This window comes from Saccopteryx bilineata, chromosome 3, assembly GCF_036850765.1.
Source record: "Saccopteryx bilineata isolate mSacBil1 chromosome 3, mSacBil1_pri_phased_curated, whole genome shotgun sequence".
Classification (NCBI taxonomy): domain Eukaryota; kingdom Metazoa; phylum Chordata; class Mammalia; order Chiroptera; family Emballonuridae; genus Saccopteryx; species Saccopteryx bilineata.
Window position 1 is genome coordinate 16,026,552 of NC_089492.1, and position 20,565 is coordinate 16,047,116.

General features: G+C 43.5%; 1 protein-coding gene across 2 annotated transcripts in view; it reads left to right on the plus strand.

Annotated features, from left to right (window-relative positions):
* The window catches only part of SNTB1 (syntrophin beta 1), a 232,902-nt gene extending 213,001 nt beyond the window's left edge, over positions 1-19,901 (plus strand). For both annotated transcript variants that reach the window (XM_066265744.1, XM_066265743.1), the window contains exons 6-8: positions 10,572-10,768; positions 14,649-14,839; positions 17,709-19,901. In XM_066265744.1, coding sequence (XP_066121841.1) covers positions 10,572-10,768; positions 14,649-14,839; positions 17,709-17,801 — 481 coding nt within the window. In that variant the 3' untranslated portion in view covers positions 17,802-19,901. The remainder of the gene's footprint in view (positions 1-10,571; positions 10,769-14,648; positions 14,840-17,708) is intronic.
* Positions 19,902-20,565: the final 664 nt, after the last annotated feature.

Sequence of the window (20,565 nt, forward strand, 5' to 3'; positions counted from 1 at the left end):
TGCTAAAAGTAGCTGCTGCCTCAGGCCAGCCGCAGAAATGTTAGGAATGCTTGCCACAGGGGAAGTTTGGCCAACTGCATTTGTCAAACATTTATAGTACCATCTGCCTGTGGTTTTCACACTAAGCGTGGGAGGCCTCCTCACTTTTAGGGAATGTGGGCATTTTCCATGGGCGCTCCCTAGGGTAGCACAAAACGATCTACTTCTACACGCTCAAGGATCTATACTCTGTCAAACTGAGAAGGGTGGGGTTTGCCTACACACCTGTGGCCCCATATGCTCGGTGCTCCCCCTTACCAATTTGGGAGCTCCTCAGAGTTGGTGGAAATTAGTAGAGTGGGGAGATCCATGGACTTTGGCATCCGACAAATCAGGGGTTGAATTCTGAGACTTGTAGTGTGTAATGTTGGACAAAATATCAATTTCTCAGACTTCAAACCTCCTCATAAAGGAGGCAACAGTATCTTCCACTTCATACAGTTATCAATAGGACAAATTGAGACAGTACGTGAGACAGTACGTGTAAGGCAGGGGTCTCAGACTTGCGGCCCGCCGAACAATTTTGTGCAGCCCGCAGACTAATCCACGGGCTTACTTAATTTTATCCAAAATATTTTGAACTTTGTGGATTAGTCTGCAGGCCGCACAAAAACCATTTCTGTGGCTAGCCTGAGGCAGCAGCTACTTTTAGCACTTAGAAACGGCGGCGAGTTTGAGACCCCTGGTGTAAGGGTTTAGATCAGGGGTCGGAAACCTATGACTCGCGAGCCAGATGTGGCTCTTTTGATGGCTGCATCTGGCTTGAAGACAAATCTTTAATAAAAAAATAATAACGTTAAAAATATAAAACACTCTCATGTATTATAATCCATTCATTTCCTACCGCTCATGTTTATGGTTGCAGGTGGCTGGAGCCAATCACAGCTGTCCTCCGGGACAACACCAAATTTTTATTGGATAATGCGTAACATACACGGGTCGTTGTATGGCTCTCATGGAATTACATTTTAAAATATGTGGCGTTCATGGCTCTCTCAGCCAAAAAGGTTCCTGACCCCTGGTTTAGTATATGACTGAGACATCATAAATGATTGATAAATAGCAACTGTTAAGACTGGGGAAAAGAAATTAGTGTATGAATGACTGATGATAGTATCAATAATTGGGCATATTTGATCCCACATGTGATAATGCATTTCTCAGGGACTGACACAGCGTCTTAAAGACATTGAGGCACAAGGCCTGGACTGATGGAAGAGTTGTGGGTTTGTTTGTTGTGGGTGAAAAGGGTAAGATGGAAATGGGGAGACTGGGAGCCCTCGATCATACCACAAAGCTAGTTCTGAATGCTACTGTAACAACACTGCAGTCAGGCAGCCTAATGACAGCTTCCTCCCTGGGGCGAGAACGTTCTGTTTAAGAAACTTTTAAAAGGCTCTTGTTAAGGGCTGACATTTTTGCTAGGGGCTGATGGTAGGGTAATTGAAAAAAAGAAAAGTAAGAGATAAAAGCCAAGTGCTATAAGAGCTAATTGCTCAGGTTATTCACTCATGCTTTATTTTTCCCAGTAAAATAGGACTAATTTTAATCTTACAAGGAGAAGATCTTAAAGATCTTTTTTATAATCTGAATGTAATACACATTGTGACCTATGTTGAACTAATTAAAGCAAAGATGGGATAAACGAATATGTAAAAGATAACTAGAAAATTCAAAGACGATATTTAAAAGCTCTGGCACTAAGCTCCAGTTCTAAGACTGCTAAATAATAAAAAGGCTATTAACATAAATTCCCCAAGATATTGTACTTATGATGTGAGGATAACTGTCAGATTCTGAGCCTTGGTTTCCTTGGAGAAGGGAAGTGCAGGGATGATTTAGACCCAGGGATGACGTGACGTCTTCATTACACTGTCTCACTCCCCTCTCCTTCTTCCCTGTAGCTGACAAGCTGGACTATTCATGGGCTTCACTTATAGTCAATATCCCTCAATGAAAAATACTTTCCCAGTGATGAAACCTTGCCTAACTCTTTCATCCCCATCTGCAAATGAAAGACATTTAGATGATAGGAATGAGGCAACTGTTCAACTGTTCTTCGCTGAGGGGGTTGGTACTTGAGCAGCAACCTCCTTCCTACCTGACAGTTGGGTCTGTGTTAGTGATCACTGCCCCATCACTCTGGCCTGGAGGCTGCTGACTACTGACTGGGCTCCGTTAGGGGTGGGCACTGATGTATTAGAGAGCACCAGACCAGTTGCTTTTCCTTTCCTTTTCTGTGGCTTGCACTGTGGCATCTGCTGGGAGATGCAAATTACAGCAATTAGGTAAAATGAGGATGTAATATTGCCTAGCAACCCAGTTACCTAATATGTAATTTTCTTAATTTGGCTGAGTCTGTATGCTGCAATTGTTTTTGTTTTAATTAAGGATATTAATGGTGATGTTTTCATGTGGAACATTTTAGGCAACATTCTCTAACACCTACCCAGAATTAAGTTAGCGCATCGGCGTACCTGGTGAGACAGGTTTTTAATTTTTTGTTTTTATCAAAACTAGCCAGACACAGGGGCTTGTCTGAAGATCCACAAACAACATGTGGCCTGGTACCACAGTTATTGGTAGAGGAACATTTGGCCTGGCTTGAGCATGTCCACTGCCAAGTTCCCCCAAGCCTTGGACAAAGAATTTGACCCAAAAGTGTGCTTATCACACAGCTGTGCTCAGCCTCATGGAATCTACCACTTTGGGCATTTGAAGTGGTGTTAAGACAGTTCACACTTTCTTTGTATTTTGTTTGGGTTAAAGATCCATTTTATTTATATACAATTCTTTAAATGTCTACTGAATCCACACTGGCCAAGAATGTGAATTCTTAATGGCTTTCACTTCTTTGATAAAAATGGTCACCCTCCACTCTCAGACCAGAAAAGCTAACTCTGACTCCCTAAATAATAAAATCAGTTGTAAAAGCTGGAAAGAAGAAACAGAAAAATGGATGTGAGGCTCATCTGCTAGAACATGTCATCCCAATTACCTTTCAAAATCAAAATCATTTTTTTTTTCAGAACTGAATTAATTTGGAAATTAGCCTTTAGTAGTGGATATAAACCCAACTGCTCTGGATTTAGTGTTAGCTACTATTTCCTGTGGTTGAAGGACTGAGGGTCGAAGAAAGGTCATAATGTCTCATAGTAGTCATCAATCAAAAAAAAAAAAGCCCCTTTTGTAGTCTAGCTATTCCTTTAGTCATTCATTTAAGAAATATTTACTGAGTGCCTCCCATGTGCCTGGAATTGTTCTTGGTGGTCAGCACACAGGAGCCAATACTCAAATAAAAAGTCATGGCCCGGTTGAACTACTGATAATAACAGCTATGACAGTCTATTCTGTATCGGGCTCCACTTTCTAACATTGTGCGGTCCTGTTCATTTGTTCCCTGATGCCCACTCCTAGCTAAGAGGAAATGTAAAAATCTTGCTGGAGTTTGTGGCTTTTCTTCAGATCTGTGGCTCTAACTATAGGGCTGTGGATCTGAATTTTGTATCCAGGGAACGAAGCATGTCCTTGAGGCTTCTCGAGCAGTTTCAGATCAAAGTTAGAAACTAGGTGTGAATTGTAGCTTGAAAGCCTGTCCCAGGGTACAGGTCGTTTCCAGTGTTGTTTTTTCTGACTGGGTAGGAAAGTTACCTTCTCTTGGGAGACAGCATTTTCGTAGTTGCTATAGTTTAGTTCCTGCCACAGATTAACAAGACAGATGGTCATATTTTTAAGGATACACAAATAGCTTTAAATGTTAAATAATTGAAGATAAATAATAGCTATTTCAGACCCCCTCTCGAGACTGCAGATCAGGAAAGATCTTTGGGAAGAATCTTGGGAGGAAAATAAAAATGGAAGACCTCAGGCTAACAGAGTCTGTCCCGAGCCCTACCTTTCCAAATGTCCAAATGATGGCTTTTAACCTCTTAATATCCTGCTGACGTTTACTTGGGACATAGTGTCCGGAATCTGGCTACAGTAATGTGTTTCCAAATGTGGTCTGCTAGTGAAGAGTCCATTAGGAGGCCTTTCAACTGACCCCGCATTTCAAAGCATTTCAAAATTGGTCACTTGTATGTACGTGTGTGTGTGTGGGGGGGGGGTGTTCATTCTTTTGCAAACTTGAATTCACATTTTAGATATGTTTTGAAAAACTTGCCTTCGCATAGTTAGACACCAATATGAATTGCATGAATTGAACACCTAACTTGTGTTAGGTAGGATACTAGACACCTTGGAATCGATGAGAGATGCGACAAGGTTCTTGCCCCTCAAAACATTGAAGTCTAGTGAGGGAGATGAGGTGGTCATCTTAAAAGAGGGGGGTAAACGGATGTGAAAATCCAGAGGAGGGCCCCTACCTTCAGACCATGCTATGCTTGGTCTTGATCTCCAGACAAGGGCTGTGCTGTCACCAGCAAGTTTGTTACCCCCAACACCTCCTTACGCAGGAACCATCATGACACATGAGCCACAAATGTCCCAGTGTGGGTGCCCAAGGACACCTGCCAGCTGCTGGCTTGGGCAGTCTCACCTGAGAGCTCACCTGAGGTCTCATGTAGCAAAGCACATGCTCCAGGTGTGGCGCTTCCCGGATGGGCCAAGGTTTAGGGACGGCTTTGATTGGAATGAAATAACAAATAGATTGATGGCTGTGGGGTCTGTCTTTGTCCTTGTCCCAGAATACAATGCTCTCTATTCTTGTGATGCAATTGCTTTTCCTGGTGGTTCGGGCTCACCCTCTGGAGGAAGATCTTCACAATAACCAGGTTGTCCCAATAAGGAGGAATGACTTTCCACACTTTACCCAACCCTGGCTCATATGGTTCGTCATCGCCAGAGGCTGGTTCTGACTCTGGGGCTGGACCTGGAATGAAGAGGCTGTGGAGACTAGGAGGGAGTATTTCTGGTCTTGAACTCTATCCCCGCGAGGCCCGGCTCATGTCTGTTCCTCACGCTGTCCCTAGGCTTGAGTCTGCAGAGAGTAGGTAGGTGCTCTTATTAGTCTGTTCAGGCTGCTAGAACAAAATGCCACAAACTGGGTGGCTTGAACAACAGAAATGAATTTTCTCGCAGGTCTGGAGGGTCGAAGTCCAAGATCAAGGTGTATCAGGGTTGGTTCCTGGTGAGGGTTTCCTTCTTGGCTTATAGAAATCTGTCCTCACGTGGTCCTGCCTCTGTGTGCGTTGAGAGGGAGAGAGCTCTCCGGCGTCTCTTTTTTTTTTTTTTATATTTGAGGACACTAGTCTATCGGTTAAGGCTGCACCCTTATCACCACACTTAACCTTTATTACCTCTGTATGGGCCCTGTCTCCAAATACCGTCACAGTGGGCGTTGGGGCTCCCACATACCAACTTTAGGGGAACATAATTCAGTCCCTAACAGCGCATCACACACATTTGTGGGACATATCACTTGCTGACTAGTACATCTTTGATGGACTGAATGAATGAATGACTTAGTGACTGATTTGGGGAGGTCTGTTGGAAGGAGGAGAGAAGGGACTTGAACAGAGCAGGAAGCTCCTCCGAGGCCCCTCAGAGCAGTCCCGAGTCCAAGGGGATCCTGCAACTACCCGGCAGGTCTCAGCCTCTCCCCTGACTTGTTAGCTGGAGGCCAGTAGGTTCGTGTAAGGGATTAATTAATGAGGCTACTGATACAGGCTTCATTCCACGTGGACCAGTTAACTGAGTCATCCTGAGAAAGGTTACCCCGTAGCCACAGCCAGTAGGAGTTTGGTCTTCGGAGCTAGACGTGGACACTTCAGAATAACCCAGACACAAACAATTGCCAAAAAGGACACAGATGAGCTCTAGGATTCCAGCACTGAATTGGCCACTACCAAACAGACAGCAAACAACCCACGGATGCCACCCTGAGTCAGACTGCCGATATTTCTCTACGCAATGGAAGTCTTCATTTTAAAAATCAAAGTGGAAGATACGGGTTTCATTTCAGTCTTGAAGCCCGTTAAAGCTGATCTTTGCATTGTGTACTATATGTTGTTTAGAGAAAAAATTAAGAATAACAAAACCATCAGAAGAAATGAAATCATCCATAAAATTTCTCCACATCTTAATAGCATTGTTTCCAAGATTTTCCTTTACATACTTGAATTGTGTATCTAGAGCTTTTCAATAGACACCCGTGCAGTTTCCTGTATTTGCATATGTGTTTATAAAATAATTTCCAAAGTCTGTATAATAAATAGTCCATCCAGAGGATGTGTACTCAAAGGCATCCTGGGCTGTCTGATGTAGTTCACTTGATTTTACTCTGGGAAAAGCACCCTTTTGCTACCAGTATGCACGTGAGGTGGCAGGAGAGATAATTTGCTTCATCTCACAGTTTACATACAGTACGGTACGTTTCATTAGCTAGGATTGGCATGTTCAAAAGGACACACAATTCAGTATGTCTGCTGCTCTTCAGAGAGTAAATCGACTTATCCTTTAATATAAATATTAGGTAACTCACACTTGGATAGTTGAAAGATCAATTCTTTCCTTTTCCTTCTTCCTTTCAATCAATGAGAATTTGGGGATGAGACAAATAACGAAGTCATCCAGTAGTCCTCCCCCCAAAGGCTCTTTTCTCATCGGGACTTCCTCTACTCGCTGTGGTCCCATCCAGGGCGCCCTGTGCGTGGGTGGCCTGGCGAGGTACGGGGCTCTCGCACCTTGTTACACTCCGTCAGCAACTTCATCCCTTATACCTACCAAATGCCAGGTTTCTAACAACTCGCATTTTCCAGCGATTATTGGCTTCAATTTTTATAGTCTCTCTGGAGAAAAATAAGTATCAGTAGGACATTCATAAAAAGAAAAATGTGACATTCTCCATGAGGGTGGTACATCTTTTTCTCGCTTCACTTGTGCTTCTCTGTCACTTTGATGCTGACCTTCGATGGTGACAGAATCCATGTCCCCTGGGTGGAAATTTAGGGGCCAGCAAGTGAGAACGGTAGGTAGACTGGGAAGGCATATGGGAGCTCATTGTTACTAAATGCTTACTAGGATGCACTAAATACTGGGTTAAGTGCTTATATTTTTTATTATTTAATCCTAATCAGATGAGATAGGAATTATGCTTTTAAAATAAGAAAACCAAGAGAGGGGGCAAGGGATGGGAGTAACCCTTACGGAGTATTGCTATGGTTCTGGGCTTCGTGTGGTACACAGATGATTCCTTGTTCTCCCCACAGGCCTGCAGGAGTTAGCGACTCTTGGGCCAGTTAGCACGTGGCAGAGTGGGGTTCTCCTGCAGGGTTTTGTGCTTCCCAAACCTACGTCCCTGTCCCGTTTATCATGAAGTCGGCCAGAGATGTCAAAGGAACACAGATTTTAACATGCTGAAAAGGAGGAACTAGATAGATTTCTTAAAGCAACTAAAACTAAAACACATGTCCTGGCCAGATAGCCCCGTTGGTTGGGGTGTCGTCTCAAAGCACAGAGGTTGCTGGTTTGATTCCCTGTCAGGGCACACACAGGAACAGCCCTATGTTCCTCTCTTCCCCTCTCTTTCTCTCCCTTCCATTCTCTCTAAAAATCAATAAAATAAACATTTAAAATATACATTAAAAAAAGAAAACTAAAACACCTTGGAGTATCAAAACACTTTTGAGCAGAAACAAAGTATGTGGTTTTTATGTATACCTTTCTGATGACTTTTCCCCTGACCCCCACTCGGCCCCTGTAAAACCCACACCAGGTTTCTGAGAAGGCCTCTGTTTCCTTCACCCTCACCTGGTGAGACCTCCTGCAGCTCTCATCACGCCTGTTCACGCAGGACAACATGCCCTTCTTCCTCCAGATCAACAGCCCTCAGCCTCTGCATGGGCATTCCTGTGGGTGGCACCCACAGAGGCAGACGGCCCCTCCCACTGTCCTAGATGCTGTTCTAAGTGAGATGCATGGAACTCTCCAATGAACACATCACATTATCTATATTAGACGTGTGCAGTGACTTGGCAATTAGTTATACATGTGGAAAGATTACTACTGCTCACAAAAATTAGGGGATCAGGGAACGTGCAGATGCTCCAGTGCTTTCAGCCTTTTGTACAGTGCATTTTCACAAATGAAATGAAAGTTGGTTTTGCATCTCACTTGCATAATCGAATAACTTTCGTTGACTTGTCGTTTGCTTTTCTGATGTTCTTGTTTAATAAAAAAAAAATCAAATGCTTCTTTTTCTTATCACTTCATATTCATTTGGAAATATCCCCTAATTTTTGCGAGCAGTATATAATCAAGTTAATGAACATATCGCCTCACGTGATTACCATGACTGTGTGTGTGTGTGTCTGAACATTTAAGAGCTACTCTCTTAAAGTGTACAACACAATCTCTTAATGTGCAGCCACCAGGCTATACATTAGATTCTTACTCATTTTATAACTAAAAGTTTGTAAGCTTTTAACACACACACACACACACACACACACACATACACATATATATATCACAATTTTTTAAATCCACTTATCCCTCGAAAGACACTTAGGTTGTTTCCATAGCGTGGCTATTGTGAGTCATGCTGCAATGAACATGGGGGCACAGATGTCTTTGAGGTGGTCCTGGTTTTACTCCCTTTGGGTGTGTACCCAGAAGTGGCACTGCTGGGTCACATGGTAGTTCTAATTTGAATTTTTTGAGGAACCTGCATATACTGTCATCCATAGTGGCAGTACCAATTTACAGTCCCACCAACCATGTACCAGGGTTCCCTTGTCTCCTCATTCTTGCCAATATTTGTTCTCTCTTGAGAACATCTCTAACTTCAAAGTATTTTACAGCTAAAAGGTTATTCAATGAACCTTTTTCTTCAAGTTGGCACACACCAACTAACTTTGTAAGTAAAGAAAACCTCCTTTAAGTTATATAGCAAGCTTACTACTAGAAATTCAGTAGGCCACCATACGTTTTATTACACTGATAATCCTGGTCTACAATATTGAAGCTCACAAGAGAAAATAAACTTTTGCATTTCCTTTGTGCAAGTTTTAACCTGGAGGTAACAAGTGCTTTGCCTAAGAAAATAACCTTCCCACCCACCCAGCTAACAGACTGACCAGGATTTCTGTAGAAACTGGTGTAGTGTTTGTTTCTGTGTTACAAGATAAGGCTGAAAATGCAAAATGCACAAGCCCTGGACAGAAGTAACATTTACTCAATGATACTTATGCTATCCTGTAAATCAGGGGTCCCTAAACTGCGGCCCCCTGAGGCCATTTATCCAGCTCCCGCCGCACTTCCGGAAGGGGCACCTCTTTCATTGGTGGTCAGTGAGAGGAGCATAGTTCTCATTGAAATACTGGTCAGTGTGTTGATTTAAATTTACTTGTTCTTTATTTTAAATATTGTATTTGTTCCCATTTTGTTTTTTTACTTTAAGATATGTGTAGTGTGCATAGGGATTTGTTCATAGTTTTTTTTATAGTCCAGCCCTCCAACGGTCTGAGGGACAGTGAACTGGCCCCCTGTGTAAAAAGTTTGGGGACCCCTGCGATAGTCTCTCCCAAAAGGAGGCTGAAATATCAAGAAGTGGATGAGGGTTTGAGAATTCCAAACGATTACCAGCCGGCCCCTGCTCAGAAGGGTTAGAGTACTCTGGTCCCTGCTCAGAAGGGAGTGCTCTGAGCCCTTTAAGTCCGGCTTTTCAGAGAACATTTTTTGCGTTCTAATAGCAGTATGAACAACACGTACAGCAAAACTCAGCCTTTAAAACCCCTCACATCTCCCATCAAGTACAATTCTCTTCCTTTTCTCAAGAAGTCCAGCATCGCCAGTTCCTTCTCAAGTTTTGACACGGGCTGTTCACTTGCGTTTGGAGACACGTGCATGAGAACTGCACGCCCAGACGTACACTCAGTACAGCCAGACGTGCACTCAGTGCAGCCAGACGTACACTCAGTGCAGCCAGACGTGCACTCAGTGCAGCCAGACGTGCACTCAGTGCAGCCAGACGTGCACTCAGTGCAGCCAGACGTGCACTCAGTGCAGCCAGACGTGCACTCAGTGCAGCCAGATGCTCCAGACTACAGGAAACTGGGGAACTGAGTTCAACCGAAGAAACAGTGGGTTCCCCTTCCCTTCTCATGCTCACGCCGGGGCCTATATATGCCCAGGAATGGAATGGTGGGGAGGATTTTACACACTATTTAAATTGTTCTTCTTGTTTACTTCATTCTTTCTTTTTGGATTAGTGAGCATAGTTGAATTTGTCTAACGACAGTTAAAGTCATATTAATCAACTCCACTGCATATTCAACTGGATGCATAGCTGTTGGGCATCTTCTTAACCTCGCTGGACCACTGGAGGGAGCTGGTGAGGGGGTGGCAGAAAGCCCTGGTGACCACGGGGTATAATGGGTCCTTTCATTTCCGATCAGAAGAATGAGAGCAACTCACCAACTTCGGGACTTTTACCAGGTGACATGTCAGGCGATCAAAGCAGTTTCCACTTTGATTAATTCTCTCTCTCTCTCTCTCTCTCTCTCTCTCTCTCTCTCTCCCTCCCTCAACAGACTCGTCCATTCAGGTCCAGGGAAAGGATCACCCCAGGCTGGTGCAGACCTGTCCTTTGCCACACGAACAGGCACCAGGCAGGGGATTGAAACGCACCTCTTCAGGGCCGAAGTCAGCAGGGACCTCTCCCACTGGACAAGGAGCATAGTGCAGGGTTGTCACAACTCGGCCGAACTCATTCCTGAAGTCACCACAGGTGAGCGCTGCTGGCGACGGGCCCGATGTCCCACTCTGTCTGTCCCACTCTGCCTCACTCTGGCCTCAAAGACCTTTCCATTACTGGTCTCCTTGGGGCACTTAGAATTTCAGAGGGAAATTTAAATCTTTCTAAATTAAGGCACACTCTATGCCCTATACTATCAATACAATGGAGTCTAAGGGTTTGACTATAAAAAGCCTAATCCAAACTTTATTCAAGAAAAAAATGAGCGATTTGGCAAGTCAGATGTGGTTTTCCTGCCTGGAGTCCCAGCTGGCTTATTGGAGGCATTGCATTTGGAGGCATAAACTAATAAGGGTTCTCGTTGTAAACAAAAGCAATTGGTTCTGAGCACTTTTTTACAGAATCAAACTACCGAAAATCTATTAGGAAGTTCACAGAACTGATAAGAAACCTGGACAAGCAGGCTCAGAAACAGAGCCGGAAGCAAAGGCATCTTTGGGGGAGGGGGTAAGCGGAGCAGAGGGTTACCAACTTGGGAAGAGTCACAGCCACCCCTGCCCCTGGTAGGGACAGAGAGGCAGCTAGGATGCAGCACGCAGTTGAGTGCAATCCGCATCTTGTAGTCTAAGAAAGGATGGGTTAGAAATGGGCTATGTGTGTAGAAGGAAGAACCCATCTATACTGTACTATTAAGTACTTGCTATATGTCCTAGGTCATAATACATTGCCTCATTTCATCTAATAATCCTTACAATTCCCTTGTCAATGTAACTTTACAAATTGGGAAGCAAATTTCTAAGTAACTTGCCCAAGATCACATAACTAATAACAGCACTGATTAAATGTGCTGTGTCTCCCTGAAATCCATTCTTTATTCACTACATTGTCTGCAGAGACATGGAACTTCTTAGTTATGTCAGTGTTCTAAACCAACTGTTCTGTTCAGGTGGCTTGATAAATAATTTTCAGGACATTGTCCAAATCATATGGGTAGGTAGGTAAGTAGATGATATCTAATTGATACAGAGAGATGATGGATGGATGGATAGGTAGATATATAGACAGATAGACATAAAATACATGCTGTAAAATCTTGTCCATTTGCTAAGGTGGGCTCCACATTTGACCCAGTGTTGTTGGTTTGTTGTTTTTTTTATCAGCTGGCACAAATACAGGTACCAGTCTCTAGAATTCTATTGGTCCTGATTCTGAGCTCTAAGACAAATTGTTTCTGGTTCTGAGATCTAAGGCCAACTTCTCCCAGGTCTTCCGTGGTCCCTCCTACAGAAGGCAGTATGTGACATCATATGTGGTGACACATACCTTCTGCAGTCTTCCAGCAAACCTAAGTTGGAGTGCCTTAGGGTTGATCATAGAAAATTCTCCAAGGTAATCAATCCTTTTGAAATTATCTTGAAACAAGGTAGGACCTCCAAATATTCTCCAACATGGTTGAAAACCTCTCCGGAGTGTCACTGAATGTTTAATTTTATACGCCTGTTCTGTATGGCAAGAGGAACCGGGGCGTTTCACCCTGAGAGTTGGACAAGGCCCAAGCCACCTGAAAACTAAATAGAATGAAGTTTTATGTGCAGCACCCGAGAAGCTCAGACTCCTTGCAACAACTTCAGGAGTGTTCCACGAAAGGATAAAGATGGCCAAAGGGACTCGGTGTAGCTTACATTCCACAAATTCTGTAAAATCCTTCTCTCTCAATAAACTGAACTCCACTTCAACAGGAAAACAATGAGGCTGTTGACAGACCAGCCAAAGGAGAATAACAAACAATTGTGCGGTCTGAGCTCGCTGGATCCTGGGAGAAAAGGAATGATGGCAATGGCCCAAGGTCCAAGGCGGTTACAAACTCAAAGCTGCCTGCAGATTCAGGGAAAGGGACTTAGTTAGGTTCTCCTCAGAGCTTCAGTTAACTTGATCATGTGTTCCGTTTATATCCTGGGTAGGCTGAGAACACCCTCAGATAACCAACTCCATTATATCAAGGCCATAAGTACCATTTGACGTCAACTAGAGTTAAAAAGCATCACAAGCAGTTAATTCACACTATCTGAATGATGCCATAGCTTGCAAGTTCAACATAGAAGGGGGGAAAAAAAAAGAAACCCAAACTTAAGCCCATTCGGCCACATATTCTGCAGGTGGTTCAAGTGAAAATTGTCAAAGATGAAGATGCAAGATGAGAAGCCATAACTACATATGTGCTAGTCCCTGGTCATCCTTGGACAGAAGGGGTGGCAGGGTCTAGGGCCCTCCAAAGGGAAAACAAGACTTATTGAGGGGCTCTGCCCAGAAGGACTCAAAGACCTAGTAGAGAGTGAACCTCTGGGAAATATCAGCCCTGAGTTATGGATTGAAAGTTGCCTGCAGTAAATTGGAGAAAGGAAGGAGTATATGTTCAATTAGAGCTTCAGTTAGAAGTCACCTCATTCTGTGGGGACATACAGACCCGTTCCTATGCCCCACCCTGAAGGCCTCTGCCACCCCAGTTAGCACTCCGAGACGCCGACGTCCCCCCATATCCCGAGTACTGGGGTGTGAGAAGATTCGTGGCACCGTGTGGAAAGAACTTGAATTCCGAAGTCTAACCCACCCAGGTGGTGACAGCTTTACCTCTCTAATCGTCGCATCTTTCACCTGGAACATTCAGCTAAGGTCCTGCTACGGTAGGAAGGGTGTGGTAAAGTGAAGTTCCATTTGGGGTATAATGCTAAGTTCATGGTGGTATCAAGTGGTCAATAACATCCTTTCTAGACTCTTCTTGAATCCCATCTCCAGCAAATAAAACGTCGTGGTATCCTTAAAAGGCTTGCACATGTTTCTGAGGGCCTGAGCTGATTTGCTTGCCCGAGTCTGTTAAATGTGGTGTTTTATAAAACAAAAAAAATCCAATCAGTACTTGTCAACCCTTTTCAGAACAGTTTGGTCAGTCTTCCTAAAAGGGACCCCGGATTCCGGTAGTGTTTCTTCATAGAGCTCATAAGCTTAAGTCACTAGTGTCTTTTTCTGAACGCAGTGAGCACAGCACCCAGGTAAGAGCAGGAACCCGAGTTGACGAGGTTTCAGTTTTGTTCCTTTGGGTCAGAGGGCACCGGGCGGATGGACCCCGAGGTTCCTGGGCACCCCCGGACAGAGGGAAGACACGCCCCTCTTCAAGGGCCTAGTCAGGTCATCGGGGAAATTTAAAAAGCACTCCTTTCTATTTATAAAACGAACTTTGTTCAACTTCCTTAAAACTAAAAATAAAATTATTTTTGAACGACTCACTCCCGACTTCTTAGGTTTGTCACAGGTGTTAGCTTTGGTGACTTAATAGGGGGAATGCTTCCTTTCTCACCAGGGGGGTAGGCACAGCATAGACTGTGTGTGTGTGTGTGTGTGTGTGTGTGTGTGTGTGTGTGTGTGTGGTGTGATAATTGAGACAGCTCACTCTACATCAGCTGTCTGTTCTCCCCAGCTTGAGACAAGCACACCTCTCTCCCTGTGTGCTGTCTGACAGAGCAGTCAGGGACTGTGTGTGTGTGTGTGTGTGTGTGGTGTGATGATTGAGACAGCTCACTCTAAATCAGCTGTCTGTTCTCCCCAGCTTGAGACAAGCACACCTCTCTCCCTGTGTGCTGTCTGACAGAGCAGTCAGGGCTGGAGGCCGGAGGAAATGCAGTCAATCCCAGCAAGCCGACTGTCTTTCAGTTGCTTTCCTTCCTTTAGTTTCACGGAGCAAGTTAAATGACAAGACAAAAATCCATCCAAGGAGACTATTTGCATGAACAGTTGCTAATTTTTAACTTTAGAATGCCATCTGTGGCTGGTCCCCAGGACTGAGGAGACTTGAAATTTAAGTGCTTGGGAAATGGATTGGCTTCCCTTGTTCATCCGCATCTCTCTCTGTCTCTCTCAGCTTGCACCTACAAAAACCAGGAGTGTCGCCTGACCATCCACTATGACAATGGGTTCTCCGTCACCACTGAACCACAGGAGGGTGCCTTTCCCAAGACAATCGTACAGGCTCCATATGAAAAGTTGAAAATGTCTTCAGATGATGGAATCCGGATGCTGTATCTAGATTTTGGAGGCAAGGATGGAGAGATTGTAAGTGCCCCTTTCCATTAGACAGTGGGACTTCCTCTATTTCATTACGCCACACGCCCTGTAATGGCTCCCATTTGACTATTAACAAAGTACTTGCAGGTTCCTGTCTTACTCGATCCTTGCGAAACAGTAATAGAATCCGTATTTTGCACAGTGCTTTATGCTGGTGTTGTTTTCCACTGGAATGCTCCATGAGTATTTGAATCCAAGTAAAGAACCCTTTACAAGGTCAGCATTAAATCCTTCTCAAGGAGGATGCCACCAGCTTCAAAACGCACATTCATTTTTAAACACTATCAAGCATCCGATCTAACCTTGGCATTGCGCTAGGTGTCAGGGACACGGGGATGTGAAATATGCAGTCCTGGCCATCTGGGAGCAGAGGGCACAGAGAGCACAGAGGGGGGAGGTGCCAAACGACGGTCAGAGTCAAAGTGGCAGCGAAGAGAGGGCCAGACAAAGGCCCAGAAGTTTGGGGAGAATGTCAAATGTCCAACAAAATGAGCAAATTTGCCAGCGAAGGTAACATCCTTTTCATACCAATGCAGATAGCCCCTGTGTTTAAAATTCATGATTTCCTGTGATCATTGCTGAAATGAAATGAAAAAGTAAATTAGCTCCGTTCCACTGAAGGGTGAGAATTGCGCTCCTATTTTCCAGGGACTGTAGTTCTTGCCATTGCTCGGGAAGACACAGCATCTCCTTGAAGCCGTAGGACGTAGACCATCAAAGAAGACCTTGACTTTGTAATAACTAGTCTCTGTTTAGGTCCTCCTCATTGCGGGGTTAGTCAACAAATGCTGATTGACTTCCACTTGATAACAGGCACAGGGAATATATACAAAGCAGAGGTAAATCTCAACTTTAAAGAGCCAGTAACTTCAATTCAGCTACTGGCCTTTCCTCAATCCATCCTTCCCCACCCCCATCCCTCTACAGTTACTTCATTGGAAACTCTCTGAAAACCATTCAGGGATACCTAATAGGGACTGACTGAAGAAAGGAGCCAGGACCACACTTAGAAGAGAGTAAGGACCTTTAATTCCGAAGTTTCAGCTCTACTGTTCTCAAATACACGATACTACTGGCCCTGATGCAATTCCAGACTTCTTTCTAGGAGAGCCACAGGCAGTCATAGTGGAGTCGCTGCCCTGGGGCTGACAGCTGATCTGAACTCACTTTCTGAGACCATTTTCTAGCCGGTCATTTTTCTAACTTTTAAAATGGATCAACATTTTATAGGATTTTTGTTGTTGTCATTTATTGGTATGTTTCAAACAATAGATTCAGCCTGAAGCACCATTTTGTTAATAAACAAGTGATCTGAAAGTTCATTTTACTAAGAATGCTTCTAGTTCCATTGTTGTTCTGCCAAGTCCCCAAGTGTGTACTTTTTCTGAGAAAAGTCAAAAAAAAGAACAAGAACCAGCCTCCTGCTTTATCCTTGACTTGAAAATTCAAGGCTATTTTTGCCTGTTGGGAAAATCACTTACGTCTAAATGTCAGCCTTTTTTGCTTGTAATTATGACCTGACTTGGAAGACTTTGGAAGGACTGATTTTTCGCTGCCAGTCATGAGGTTGATAAGCTCAAGTTCACTGATAGCTTCCCTCAAAGTGTCTGGTTAAGCAACCCCAAGAAATAAGCAGCAGGCCTTTCCAGTGTGGGGGAAGGGAGCAGAAAAGAGTTGTGGAAAATGCTATAAATTGAAGGTCGAGAGCCCCGAGTGTTTGCTAAGACTGGAACAAATCCCCAACTGTCTTAGACAAGACCTTTTATTTCTTTGGATCTGAGTCTCCCCAAGCATAAAATATGGTGACTGAAGTAGACTGTCTTTAAGGTGACTTCCAAAAGTTGCATTCTGTATTAGTGAAATAGGACATTGTGGTTAAGCCCTGACTCTGGCATCAGATAGACTTGTGTTTGAGTCCATGCTTTCTCTGTCCTGTAAGATCTCTGATCTCAGAAAGGTTTAGAACTTTGCCCAATCTTAGTTTCCCATTGATGTCATAGAGATAGTAACAGCTACTCCTAGGGACTTTGTGAAAATTCAATACAATAGCATATAGAAAATATTGCGCACAGTGACTGGTTCATAATGAGTAATAAAAACTTAATATAAAATAATGACATATTATATTTCCAGAAGTGCCATCATTAGAAGAGAACTGGGGACAACTGCCCCAGTTCCCCCGCATTGCGTCAGGTGATAAAAATGCAACCTGACTCTTATGCTCTGACCATGTATTGGGCTCTGTAGGAACACACGGAGGAGGCTGAGTCTCTGGAAGGGACCCTAACAGACCTGTGATGTGCTTGCCTACCATAGCACAGAGGACAGTCACACACGGTTGTCAAGCAGCATGGGTTTTGTGTTGGGAGGAACAAAGACTTTTCACACAGAGGATCTCACTGAATACAACGAATTACCCTGTGAGTTAGGTAGGACCAAGAAAAATTATAAGTGACTTGTCTAAGATTCTACGTTTAAGAGAGTTAGAGCCAGGACTCAGACCAAATCTTCAGATGTGAAATTTAGTGCTGCTTCATGCTGTACCCAATCCAACATAAATAATATCATGATTGTGATACCAAAAATAGTCAAAAAGGGCAACATCAATATTTATTCTATTGGTATGTATAAATTTCACAGAACCAATTTCAGAGAAAAAAAAGATATACGAGATGTACAAAATAAGTTCAAAGAGTTCTTTTTTAATCTCACTGAGGGGCAAGGATTTAAAAACATTAATTGCCCCAGTTAACTCTCAAAAGCAGAAAGTGCCCCAACCCGTCTGATGTGTAAATCACTCTTCTGCACCAAGCGCTAATTTGACAATCTCTCATGCTCTCTTCTTTTCAAATTTCAGCAACTGGACCTTCATTCCTGCCCCAAGCCAATTGTGTTCATCATTCATTCCTTCCTGTCAGCTAAAATAACAAGACTGGGCTTGGTGGCCTGAACGGAGGGCAACCTTCCTTTGGGCGAAGGAGGGCTGCGATGCCACCCAAGTGTGCCATCCGACGTCGCACACCACAGTTGGCTTTAAATCCCAAGAGTTCTGCGTAACTGTCCTAGACTCCTCTTGTCAACTTCACCAGCTACAAGGGGGCATCCCAAGAAAACACCCCTTGGGAACACCAGAATAAAACTGTCTCTTTAGAGCAGTCAACGGGTAAAGAGGGGAGGGCGATTGGAAATACCCAGAATAGCTTTTGACAATCAAGGACGCGAACAGTAGGACAGCATGTGCAGATGCTAATCATCGCCAGTTTCCAGGCAACTGGTTCACCCGGGTAAGCAAGGGCTGAATAGCAAGATGGGAAATAGACATTTTCATCTCTCTCCTCCCCAGTAAGTTCCTCTTGTTTATTGTGATTTATCTCCTACTTCTGAGTTGACTTTCCCTGGCAAGGAGAGAAAAGAACTTTAAATGGAAACAACCCACCTTTTAAGTATGAAGCAGCTGTTACTTTTTTCTTACTGCATTATCTTTCGGGGGTACAGAAAGATTCTAAAGTGTTCTCATTAGCCTATGCAGAGCAGGCATTAAAGCCTCAGAGGCTGATCTGAGCTGTTAAGTTGGTGGAATCTGAGCCAAAGCAGACGGCTTCAATTGCAAAACTTTTCTTAAGAGTAGTGTGCATGCAAGATGCTGGCTCCTGGGCTGCGCTCACGCTCAGGTCTGCTGTCGCAGAGCCAAGACTGATAGCTTTATTTATAGAGAGCAAATGATGGATATTTTTTAAAAAGATCGTCACTTGATATATATAAATATATATATATATATACACACACACACAACTCATGTCGGGTTGACTAATTATCCCTTTTGTGGTTTTCGGTGGAAGCACCGAGCAATTTATTGACCCTTGTTTCTGCCTGGGCTTGTATGCATGCATTTTTGAACCAGTAATCGAGCAGCCTCATATAATTCTGGATGATGCTGGCTTTTGAATATAGACCCAGCACTACAATCAGATCTATTAATAGCACCCGCAGCTCTTTCGGAATTCCAGGGAAATAATATATATAATGACCTGCTATTTTTCTATAAGAATATTTTCAGACACCACATCACATATTACTGATTTAAAGCTTTTATCTTTCAAAACAGATTCATTAAAAAATACACCTAATATTTGAGTTAGGAATCACTTCCCTTAACCCTTGAAAATGAGCTCTAGAATTTCTATAAGCATTTGTAGCCCTCCTTTCCCGGACAATTTACAGAGGTAAATAAATATTCAGGGTTAGATTTGTGGGGGGTTTTCTGTTTATTTTTCAGAATCATATTTTGGCAAATTCTTATGCAAAGAGCTTTAAAAAGTGGAAACTGTGTTAAAGGCATGTGATCCTGCTCTCTCAGACATAAGTGTGAATTGAGTTGGGAAGTTTTATTCTCCATCAGCATTTCCCCAAAGTATGTTATCGGGTAACACTAACTCGGGGGGGGGGGGAGCACTGAGCGGTGTTGTGTGGGCGGTGGAAGTAAAAGATTGGAAATCAGAGATGTTTGTTAAAACACGGAGTTAAGAGAAGTTAACAGACTTCAGGATTGCAGGTCTCCCGGGAGACTTGCTTATAGGTGTGATTCCTGGGGGCGGGCGGGGTTGGGGTGCCCCGTGCCTCCCATTCCCCACACCACTGCTTTCTAACAGAGCACCTTGTGAAGCTAGAATTAAAACACAGAACAAAACAAACTTTGGAAAACACAGTTTTAGGACATTGATTTTTCCCCCCTTTGGTTTCCTATTTTAAAATGCTAAAGAGGGAAGTCCCAGGTTGACTATTGTGAGGAAAGCTTTGATGCATTTGTAAATTGTACTGCACTCTTTCATTATATATTTTCAAAATCACTGGAATGTTGTTATACAAGAGAATTATACTTGTGATTGTAAATAACATATTAAAAAACATATATTAATGCCAATAGTTTAATTCAACAATATGTAATCTAAGGTGCTCAGTAGTACATGAAGTATGAGTTAATTACTCATAATTAAGTTGCAAAGATCCTATTATATATTTATAGACAAATTAAAATGATTATAATTACAAATATTATTTCTTCATCACTTAAGTTTTGGGCTGATTAATATCCGGGTGAGGATCAACAGAACATTCTCTGCATTTATAAAAACTTAATTTAAATATTTATGTTTTAGAAAAAACCTATTTGAATAAAATGAATGCATTTTCTGAACTAAAATGTGTTATTAGCAAGAAACAGAAAATTTTACTAAGAGAATTGTACCGGCCCTGGCCGGTTGGCTCAGCGGTAGAGCGTCGGCCTGGCGTGCGGGGACCCGGGTTCGATTCCCGGCCAGGGCACATAGGAGAAGCGCCCATTTGCTTCTCCACCCTCCCCTTCTCCTTCCTCTCTGTCTCTCTCTTCCCCTCTCGCAGCCGAGGCTCCATTGGAGCAAAGATGGCCCGGGCGCTGGGGATGGCTCCTTGGCCTCTGCCCCAGGCGCTAGAGTGGCTCTGGTCGCGGCAGAGCGACGCCCCGGAGGGGCAGAGCATCGCCCCTGGTGGGTGTGCCGGGTGGATCCCGGTCGGGCGCATGCGGGAGTCTGTCTGTCTCTCCCCATTTCCAGCTTCAGAAAAATACAAAAAAAAAAAAAAAAAAAAAGAGAGAGAGAGAGAATTGTACCTATGAATCATTTCATTTTCTTCCAAGTTAGTGCATCGTATCAGAGTGGCTATGATGAATCCTTTTCAAA